This window comes from Jaculus jaculus, chromosome 8 (genome assembly GCF_020740685.1).
Source record: "Jaculus jaculus isolate mJacJac1 chromosome 8, mJacJac1.mat.Y.cur, whole genome shotgun sequence".
Taxonomy (NCBI): Eukaryota; Metazoa; Chordata; class Mammalia; order Rodentia; family Dipodidae; genus Jaculus; species Jaculus jaculus.
In genome coordinates, this window is record NC_059109.1 from 134,632,768 (window position 1) to 134,644,239 (window position 11,472).

The window sequence follows — 11,472 nt, forward strand, 5'->3', positions numbered from 1 at the left end:
GCTTCGATTCCCCAGTGCCTATGGAAAGGTAGATGCACAAAGGGGCGCACGCATCGGGAATTCATTTACGATGGTTGGAGGCCCCAGCAACCCACTCTCTCTATCTGTTTCTCTTCTCACTATCTCTTCCTGCTTGCAAATAAATAAATTAAAAGATTCTTTAAAAAAAAAAGTCAGTTTCCATGAGCCTGTTAAATGAGGACAGGTTTGAATTTCCCAGCAGAGGCCTGAGAAGGATTCTTTGTTCTAAGACTTCATTGTAATTGGAGAGAGAGAGGGGAGGGAAAAGGTGAGAGAGAGAGAGAGATAGAGGGTTGTGGAAAGAGGAAAGAAATTTCCCTGCAAGGAAGGGGCCTCAGCAGTGTGCAGAGGTGGGTCTGGGGAGGAGGTGGTCTTCAATTAGCAGAGGAAGGAGTCAGAGAACCCCAGTCTAGCACAGCCAGATGGGGGGAGAGAAAGAGGTGGACGTGTAGAGTGCTCTGGGGTTCCAACAGGAAGTACCAAGTGTCTTTGCTCTCTCTAAGCAGACACGAGGACCAGGATGGATGCTCTGTGTCCAAGCCACGCACACAATGGGAAAGACCTCACAGGTCATGAATGGCCTCTGCCTTGTAACCCTGCTTTTGAAGAGCATCAGTTACTTTCTCATTGCTGCTACAAAAGACCCAACCAATCTGCAGAAGGAAAAAGGTTGAGTTCAGCTTAGAATTTTAAGGGGACATTTCACAGCAGAGGAGTGTTGGTAGGAGAGAGCAGAAAGCTGGTGTCGCTCTCTCCAGTCTGGAAGCAGAGGGAACAGACCTTGAGCTCTGGCTATGAGATCTCAAAGCCAGCCTCCATTGACACACGTCAGCAAGGCTCCACCTCTTAAAGGTTCCGCAGCCTTTTCAAACGTCATCACCAGCAAGGGACCCAGTATTCAAACACATGAGTGGGAGGGAGAATTTACACTGAAATCATCACAGTACATATTAGTGCCCTCGGTGGTGATTTGAATCAGATGTTCCCTACAAACTCATGTGTTTTGAATGCTTGGTTCTCAGCTGATGGCAATTTGGGAGGTGGAGCCTTGCTGGAGGAGGTGTGTTGTTGGGAGCAGGCTTGCAGGTGTTTAGCCAGCTCCCCCTTGCCAGAGAACAGCTCACTCTCCTGCTGCTGTTTTCCACCTGCTATGCAGAAGTAATGTCCAGCCTCTGCTCATGCCATGCTTTCCCCTGCATCATGAAGTTTCCCCTAGAGACTGTAAGCCAAAATAAACAACTTTCTTCTCATCAGCTGCTTTTGGTCAGTTGCTTCGTCCCAACAACAAGAAGGTTAACTGCAACACCTTTCTTTTTCATTTTTTTTTTTTTCTTAATAGAAATGGCTGTTTCAGGTCAACCCAAAGATGAAACATTTATTATGTCAGAAACCTCAGCTTGACTATTCTTTTACTTAATTAATTAATTTGTAGAGCGAACAAGAGACAGGCAAATAAAGAGAGACAGAGAGAGAGAGAGAGAGAATGGGTGCACCAGGGTCTCTAGCTACTGCAAACTCCAGGTGCATGTGCCACCTTGTGCAGCTGGCTTATATGGGTCTTAAGGAATCAAACCTGGGTCCTTAGGCTTTGCAGGTGAGTGCCTTAACCATTAAGCCATCTCTCCAGCCCTACAAAACCTTCTTACCTACAACCTCAGATGGTATAAATGTTCCTCTGAACATGACTCTGAGGTGAGAAATCCCCAAAAGATTAAGATTGCTTTCCTGAAACTTGGAAGAATGGTGACCTCATATAGGAACATAACACTGTTGAAAACAAACAGAAGTGATACTTCTCACAGCTTTCTGTAGACCGAGATTCACACCCCTGTGTGTTTTTATTTCAGGGAAAACTGCCAGGGAGTAAGGTTGTTTATAAACACAAGATGCCTGTGAGTCCTTCCAGCACTCTCTCCTGAGGGCGACAGCTTTCCACTTCTTGTCAATCTAACTGGATAATGGTGATGAAATCTCATCTTGATTTGCATTTCCCTCACTCCCCCAAGGTTTAACATCTTTTCATATGTTTATTACCCATTTGCATTTCCTTTTCAGTGAATGAATATTCATTGTATTTGCCCAATTTTCTGAGCCAGTAATTTACCTTTTTTCTTATTCATGTGAACTAATTTTTTCTCTATAAGATAAAGTAACCTAAAGCTGGCATGAAGGCACATGTCCTCAATCCCAGCACTCAGGAGGCTGAGTTCAAGGTCAGCCTGGGCTGCAGAGTGAGTTCCAGTCAGCCTGAGCTACAATAATGCCCTGCCTCTGAAAACCAAGAAAAGATGAAGTAACCTTTGCTTATGGCAAACGTTTCTCACTTGACTTCTGACTTTCTCTAAGGTGCTTCATAGAGAATTCTTTTTTGGGGGGCAGGGGGAGCAGTTCAAGGTAGGTTCTCCCTCTATCCCAGGCTGACCACTGACTGTTGCCTGCTGACCTGGAATTCACTATGTACTCTCAGACTGGCCTCCAACTCACAGCGATCCTCCTACCTTGACCTCCTGAGTGCTGGGATTAAAGACATGCATGACCACATTCAGCTCCCGTAGTAAAATGGTGGGCATGGTAGCTCGCCAGTGATTCCAGTGCTGGGGTGTCAGAGATAAGAGGATACCCAGGACTTGCTGGCCATCTTATCTATGCATGTCACACGCATATGAGCATTCACACACATGCCGCCATCACAGAAGCAGATCTGTGTATTGATAGGGACATAGTAGGTAAGGCTGGAAGCTGGCTATGACAGAAGGGGTTCATCCTCAGTGACTTTGAGACCAGCTCATTTCTAACTACCTACATAATGCATAATACCATCTCAGCCAGGCCAGTCTTTCTGCAGCCTCACAGTCTCTAGAAACACTTCCAATCCCACCTATGGCTCCTGCCAGCATCCAGGCACTTCCTGCCTTGGGGGTGGTGTGTGTGTACATGGCATAGTATGCATGTGGAGATCAGATGAAAACTTCAGGTGTTGGTCCTTGTCTGCCACTTCTTTCAAGGTGGAGTGTCTCAGAGTTCACTGCAGCACTCCCTAGGCTGGCCGGCCCATAAGCTTCCAGATGGTTCTTCACCCTTCTCACTGTAGGCACACGGGGGGAGCACAGATGGTCAGCTTACGTGGATTCTGGCGACCCACCCTCAGATGCTCACGCTTGTGCAGTAAGCGCCTTTTCCACGGAGTCATCTTCCCAGCCCACACCCCGCCTCCTCATCATGCTTTTGCAGCCTTGTCCCCCAATTCCAGTTCCACCCTCTCTCCAGAGTGAACCATGCCCTGCACCCCCAAACCTCCAAACTTCTTTCTCAGAGGTCATCAGCCTGGCCATGCTGAGCTCATTCCTTCTCAGGAGATCTCCGTTCTGGCTCAGCTGGGCTCACCTGTTCATAAATGAGTGCGTACTTGTCCAGGTCCAACCCCAGGTGAGTCTGATCCAAGGCCCAAGTAGAGTCCCGGCACCACACGCTAAGATGCTCCCACAGCGGGAGCCTCCAGTATGCAGTAACCATAGCTCTTTCCCATCCTGCTTCTGCCTCCTTCAGCCATAGCCTCTGCCCCGTGACCCACCCCAGCTTTGAACATACTTCTTCCTAGAAGTCACAACCCACGTGCTCCTCCATCCCGGGAGATGCCTTGATCTTCCAGGCTAGAGCTCCCTCCTTCTCGCCCTCCAAGTCCCAAGACTTGCCTGACTCGAGTATCCATCACACTGACTTAGACTGTGTCACAGAGACTTGGACAACCCAGCGGTTTTGTGCACTGAGGGGACGTGTTCCCATGTTGAAAGCAATTCTGCCGTGTGTAACATGCTGTCAAAAGCACGATGTGCTGCAGAGGAAAGTCGTTGCTGAAAATGAGTCCAACGATGAAGTTGTTTTCATCATTGACTGTTGCTGACTGGTTTGTGTAGCTGGAGATGGAACCCAGGGCCCTTGCAAGTTAGGCAAGCACTATACCACTGCTATAGCCCAGCCCTTTTATAAGAGACGGGGTCTCATGAAGTTGCCCAGGTTAGCCTTGAATTCACTCTGTAGTCCAGATTGGCCTTGAATTTGGGGTCCTCCTGCTTGAACCTCTCAATTAGCTTAATGATAGATATCAGTACATATCATAGCTCTCACCTCAAAGAGAATAAGACATAGTTTATGCTGAAGCCAGGTATGCATGACTATGGCCAGGAACACTATTGCCCCAAATTGTTCCACTGTACAGAGGGTTTCATAAAGTTGTTATAGACACAGAACAAAAAGAAAAGTTATAAACTAAGGTGCTCCTCAGATATGTTGGTGGGAACATCCGGTGTGGGGGGGGCGGGGGGGTTGCAGCAAGGCAGGGCATCTCTGCTGCAGGCCCCACACGCTGTCTGAGGGCATGCTTAGCTTTGGGCTCATAGAAGCTGGTGGCTTGTTGACATATCCCAAAAGGTTTCATTTGATGTCGAGAATGTTAGGTCAAACATGGAGGTGACAGTAAATGCTTATTAAGGGTGCTGAAGAGGGTCTGGGAAGATGACTGGGTGGTTAAAGGCATCTGCTTGCAATGCCTGCTGGTCTGGGGTTCAACTCCTAAGCCACCCACAGAACCAGATGCAAAATGTGGCACCAGTATCTATTTTGTACACTGGTACACACACACACACACTCACACGTGTAGAGAAAGCAAGGGGTGGAGAGAAGGAGGAGAGAGAGAAAGTAAAGTAGAAAAGAAGGAAGGGGGAAAGGGGAAGGAAAGCTAGAAGTGCCAGTAATAAAAACAAGGGCTAATGGTAGCCCAAGAACATGTCTCTGCATTTGTGACATTTCCACTCTGCACAGCCAGGAAGCTCTCATCAGGCAGTCACTCTTGCAGCATCGGTACCATAGGTGTGGCTCTTCTGTGCTGTCCCATGAACCAGACCTGCACCACCAGGGCCAGCTGCTGTTGTGTCTTAAAAAGTCACAATGGGGGATGGAGAGATGGCTTAGCGGTTCGGGCACTTGCCTGTGAGGACTAAGGACTTATATTCCACTCTCCAGGTCTCACATAAGCCTGACCCACAAGGTGACCCAAGCACAAACGCTTGCACATATGCAAAGATGGCACACATGTGGAGTTTGATCGCAGTGGCTGGAGGCCCTGGCGTGTCAATTCCCTCTCCTCTCTCTCTATCATAAAAAATACAAAAATAAAATTGAATGTTACAATGGACACCCCAGGCCTCAGCGATCACTACCCTGACCAGTTAGCAGCTGTCAACACCCCCCCCACCACCACACAGAGATTCAAACTTCCTGAAGGGTTCAGTAGCAAAACTGTATTTTTTTTTTTTTTTTTGGTTTTTCGAGGTAGGGTCTCACTCTTGTCCAGGCTGACCTGGAAATTAACTCTGTAGTCTCAGGGAGGCCTTGAACTCACAGCGCTCCTCCTACCTCTGCCTCCCAAGTGCTGGGATTAAAGGCGTGCGCCACCACGCGCGGCAAAACTGTATTTTTCAATTAAGACTTGTGCATTGTGCTTGTAGACGTATTACATTGTACATTTGACACACAAAAGTATCGTGTGAACATAGCTCTTATATGCACGGGGCAGTAAATACAATGGTCTGATTCGCTCCATTATGGTAGTCTTGAGCCAAACCTGCAATGTACCTCCAAGGTACATTCACTAATGGTTACTGTTTCTCCACCCCGAGCCTGCTTCAGGGTGGCTGTGACACTCAACACTGTATTCCCTGTGCCCAGGACAGGCCAGACATTTAACAGGGTGTCAATTCTTCTCCATGATCAAACCAGCCAACAAAACCACTGGCCAGTAGGACGCCCTCAGCCCAAGAAAGCTTTGCCTGACAGATCCCAGCTGCTCCGCCAGCGCCTGACCTGTAGAGGGCGCCAACCTGCTTCTTAACCTGCCCGCGGCAGCGCGGAACCGCTGTCAATCAGACAGGTGCTGGATGCTCAGCGGTCGCCGATCGCACTGCAGATTAAGTAGGAGTCCCGGTGTGTTTAACTTGAGCGCTCTCCCCTCGCTTCCAGCGACAGGTACCGCATCCCCTGCCTTCTTGCTATGAATAGAGCCGTAACTGTAGCAACAGCCCTTGGCAGGTGAGGATGCCGGAGAGAGTCTGAGCGAGAGAGGATGCAGATGCCCGATTCGTGGGTCTACTAACTGTTGCGCCTGAAGACACAGAGGAAAGTTCTCCTCCAGCTACTTTCTCTCCTGTCTCTGCTCCTCGCTCTGCTGCGCCTTTATATCTCTATTTTTCGGAGGGAGATTAAAAATAAATAAATCTAAGTGCAGACTGGCAAGCATCCTCGAGAAGTGCCTAGAGGGAGATTTTTGCTTCTCCCGTGAGCAAAAGCAGATTCCCTCCCCCCACGCCCGCGGACCCTGCAGGAGCCAGCTGGGATGGGCCCGTCAGTGAACACTTCGTGCTGTCCACTCTCTGCTCGGGCAGCGCTGGCCAACGACTCGCAGCGCCGGGCGGCGCCTTCCCTCAGTAATCGGAGCAGCAGTGAGTTCTGCGAGCAGGTCTTCATCAAGCCCGAGGTCTTCCTGGCTCTGGGCGTCGTCAGCTTGCTGGAAAACATCTTGGTCATCGTGGCCGTGGTCAGGAACGGTCGCCTGCACTCGCCCATGTACATCTTCCTGTGCAGCCTGGCCGCAGCTGACATGCTGGTCAGTGTGTCCAACGCCCTGGAGACCATCACGATCGCCATCGTGAACAGCGACTACCTGACCTTCGAAGACCGGGTCATCCAGCACATGGACACCGTCTTTGACTCCATGATCTGCATCTCCCTGGTGGCCTCCATCTGCAACCTGCTGGCCATCGCCGTGGACAGATACGCCACCATCTTCTATGCGCTGCGTTACCACAGCGTCATGACGGCCAGGAAGGCCCTGGCCTTGATCGCAGCCATCTGGGTGTGCTGCGGCGTCTGCGGCGTGGTGTTCATCGCCTACTCGGAGAGCAAGACGGTCATCGTGTGCCTCATCACCATGTTCCTGGCCATGATGCTCCTCATGGCGACCCTGTACGTGCACATGTTCCTCTTCGCCAGACTGCACGTGCAGCGCATCGCCGCCCTGCCCCCGGCCGACGGGGCGGCCCCGCCCCCACGCTCTTGCATGAAGGGGGCCGTCACCATCAGCATCCTGCTGGGCGCGTTCATCTTCTGCTGGGCCCCGTTCTTCCTGCACCTGGTCCTCATCATCACCTGCCCCACCAACCCCTACTGCGTCTGCTACGCCGCCCACTTCAACACGTACCTGGTTCTCATCATGTGCAACTCCGTCGTCGACCCCCTCATCTACGCCTTCCGCAGCCCTGAGCTCCGGAACACCTTCAAGGAGATCCTCTGCGTCTGCAACGGCGTGAACTTGGGCTAGGACGCCGAAGGCCACGGGGAGGGCACGCGGCCCGGGCGCCTGGGATGCCCTCCTCCCGACAAGATGCTTAGAAAGATCACGGAGGGCTCAGAGGAAGATGTACGGCAAAGTGTTAACAGCCATGATTGACCTAACTTTGGTGTGAGCTGACAGCCCTTTTTCAAAGGGGAACTGGTGTGTGGCAGCATCTCTGAGAGAGCCCCGTTTGGGTAAGTGAACTGATCCTCCTGGTCCCTGGAGGAATCGGAAGAGCGCTGTCTGTCTGCACTTCTCTCCCGGGCGCCAGGGCTTGTGAAGCTTGCCCTCCTCAACCCTATGTCCCTGTGCTTCAAACCAATCAAACTGAAGTCTTCCTGTGCTCAGGAAGAGTAGCTCGGGTCTCTCACAAACAGGCCTGTGAGCAGCTACACCCTCCAGCTGTCAGAGACGCATACACCCTAAGAGACTGACATTCTGCCCAGACGTACAATGTATAGCATAGTTACAGTTGTCTCAAGCCGTGAGGCTGTTTCCCCGCTCGTACCCTCACACCCACACCCCAAATAGCATGGAGCTGTGACCCCCGTCTACCTCTCATGCTGCCATAGTCATTGTTATTGTTGGGGTCTCGTGGTTGTTCTTAGGGGTTGGGATTTCATGCATTAAGTCTAAGGCAGCCTCGAGATCTAATGGAAGAGAGAAAATGCTTTGGGTAATAAGAAGCTTCCTGTCGGTGTTGTTGCATGTGATAACCTTATTTCCAAGGTATGTGCTACTTTTAAAAATGTATGTATGTAAATTCCCTACTGTTCCCTTTTCTGCCTTGTGGGTGGGAAGATGTGTTTTCACAAGGAATTGCCTCACTGTCGTTTAAATGGTCTGAGAAGTTGGCACTGCCGTTTGGCTTGCTTGGGAGTTTATTTTTGGCTCATAGTAACTGTGTCACTATCACGTGATTGCGTCCACATTATCTTTGAAGAGAACGTGCTTTGGCTCACTGCTGCATCCACGCGGCTTGGTGTTAAAGGGAATGAGCCTGTTAGCAGCACCAGTACCTTCTTTGTCAAGTGAGGTGACTCCCTCCCGGGACCCCAGGGCAAGGTGTACAAATGTGGATTGCTACGTGCCCTCTCTGCCTTACCCCAGGTGACTTCAGCTTGTGCCCTCCTCTGCTTGTGAATTCTTCTGTGACGTCTTTGCTGTACAGTTGTGTGTTCGCCGGCTCTGGAACATACAGGGAGGGGCGGGGGGCAGGGGGCGGGGTTGGACTTGAAACTTTTCTGCTAACATAAGCAAAAAAACCTCAGCTTCTTCCTTTGGTTGTAATGTTTAGAAATAATAAAGGCTTTGTGATGACTAAACATGCATCGGTCCCAGAGTACTTCTAGTGCCTCCCACACACGTTAGGCTGCAGTTCAGGGCGTGCGTTGCAAGTGGAATAAAAGCCCATTGATGGGGAAGCTGGTCTTTTCTAATGCAATCTTTTTAGCCAGACCACAAAACTCCCCCATCTAGTTTCCAAAAGTACCAAGCTCGGCCACCGTCATCCTCATCATTTTAATCAAAGTGCTGAGTAAAAAGAATTACCTCTTGCCACTCAGTGAGAACTGGGGAATCGAAATTTTTTTTGAAAATTATAGAAAGAACTATAGGAATCATGGTGGCCTTGTTTCTTGGAAACGAGATTTAAAAATAATGTACTTTTCCACCTCTGATATCAGTTCTCACATTATTTCATCCTAACCCATCAACAAACCTCCAGTATAGGTGTTCCATTTCACAGATGAATCCACGCAGTCCCAAGAGGTTTTAGGGCAATGTGGATGCCAGCTGCGCATGCCAGCAGTAAGTCCTCAGCTCTGGGGCTCATGTCTTTCCATCCCAACAGGTTTCCACAGTCCCTGTTCTCCTGGTGGTGTGCGTGAACTCTCAGGAAAGCCTTCAGACAGGGGCTGCCCAGGAGCTACCTGGGATCTGTGTAGAATCTGGTTCCTTAGATCTGAGCTGAGTCCCAAGTTAAGATTTTGTATCTTTGCTGGGCATCATGGCACACGCCTTTAATCCCAGCACTCGGGAGGCAGAGGTAGGAGGATCGCCATAAGTTTGAGGCCACCCTGAGACTCCACAGTGAATTCCAGGTCAGCCTGGGCCAGAGTGAGACCCTACCTCAAAACACCAAAAAGAAAAACAAACAAAAGATTGTGCATCTTTGCATTGCACTAATCCTCCCAGGGGTGTGACTGCTGGTTCGGGAACCTCATTTTGAGTGGGGTGATTATAGAGGGCTCTCAAACAAGTATGACCCAAAGGCAAAGTATGCAAGTATCCTAGAGAGCCCACCGGGACCAGGGGCTAAGAAAATACCATACAGCCATTTGCTACATGGAATAATTAATGCAATACTCGCCCACCACAAGGTATATACCATGACTGCCCTGTTTCAGATGAGGCACCCGGAACCCGGAGAGGCTGAGAAGCTTGTGTGGAGAAAGTCCGTGGGCAAACGGAAAAGCAGAGACTCAGTCACATTTCTGTAGCCCACATTCCCTAGTGCATCCATTTGTGACCTGAATGATGGGCCCGTGCGTGCGTGCGTGCGTGCATACACTTGGTCCCTAGCTGGTGGTGTTCTGAAAGGCTGTCAACCCTTGAGGAGGTGGAGTTGTCTTTGCTGGAGGAAGTGGGTCACTGGGGCAGGCCTTGAGGTTTGCTATCTGGGCCCATGCCCTGTCCCTACCCTGCTTCTTGACTGTGAATACAACGTGACCAGCCACTTCACATCCTTACCACCATGCCTCCCTGGCAGAATCCCCTCTAACTGTGAGCCATGCTTCCCTTTAAGCTGCTTCTTGCCAGCTATGTGGTTACAGCAATGAGGAAAGTAGCCCTGCGTGGCCTCAACGTCTCCCACCTCTCATGGAGGCAGAGTGAGCGGCTGGGCGGGACCTGGGTGACAACAGGGACACACGCTGCCGTGGAGGGAGGCTTTGAGGCGTGTCTCTCCCTCTCACACATCAGACATGTGTAACAGCATTTCCAGGAAGGTGTCGTTAGTGCCCACAACTAACTATGTCACCGTGGTAGAATTTTCTAAAGTCTGTGTGTGACCCCAGGGAGTGTGGCAACGAAGGGAATTCCAGTGCACACAAATTTTTCCCTGCTTCCCATGGGCCAGGAAAGCAGCTCTGCATGTTGAAGTGGCCCTGTCTCCCTCTGCAACGCTTCTCAGCTCGTCCTGAGGCAGCGCACAGGGAAGCGCAAGTGAGGTTGGAAGATGTTCATGAGCCCTCTATCTGGAGTACTGGACACAGCAGAACCGTGCAGCCTGCAATGCGAAAAGTCTCTCTCTCTCTCTCTCTCTCTCTCTCTCTCTCTCTCTCTCTCTGCCTGTCACTCACAAATACATAAATAAAAATAAACAAAATTTAAAAAAAAAAACACACAGTCAGGGTTGGAGTGAGGCTCAGTGTGGATTTGCCTAGCATGGACAGGGCTCTGGGTTCCAGTAAGATACATGTACAGAGCTCAGCATGGTAGCAGATACATCATAGGTGTGTGTAAATGCTCACTCCCTCCTCTAACATATATGTTATAACACATGGACATCCTCCCTGGTATCCACGAGCTCTGACAGGAACATCAGCCTCGGCCTGAACTCATTCATCAGGATAAATGTCACCAAGGAGCAGAAGGGGTTACGTCTCAGTAGACCATGGGATGCCACAGAGTGCAGTCTCACGACGCAAGAAGGAAGCCAGCAGCTGCTAAATTGTGATTCTATTTACAATTAAAATCATTTTTATTTGGTATGAGACACTGAGGTGCTGCTGAATTTTTTTGTGAAAATTCATTAAGCATTAGTGTTTGTGCATTCTTTGTGCATGTTTATGGGGGTGTGCTTGCACGTGTGTGTGTGTGTGTGTGTGTGTGTAGATCAGAGGGTAACCTTGTCTGTGGCTCCCCAAATGTCATCCACCTTGTCTGAGGCAGAGTCTCTTATTGGCTTGCAGTTCACCACTTAGGCTGGCCAGCAGATCTCAGGGTTCTTCCTGCCTCTGCCCCCCACCCTCAGTGTTGGGGTTAAAGGCACGCACTTGGCA

General features: G+C 50.1%; 1 protein-coding gene across 1 annotated transcript; it reads left to right on the top strand.

Annotated features, from left to right (window-relative positions):
* Nucleotides 1-6,409: 6,409 nt before the first annotated feature.
* Nucleotides 6,410-8,550, top strand: Mc3r (melanocortin 3 receptor). The gene has a single exon (XM_004663793.2). It carries the CDS (start codon nucleotides 6,410-6,412, stop codon nucleotides 7,391-7,393), a length of 984 nt encoding a protein of 327 aa, XP_004663850.1. The 3' UTR covers nucleotides 7,394-8,550.
* Nucleotides 8,551-11,472: the final 2,922 nt, after the last annotated feature.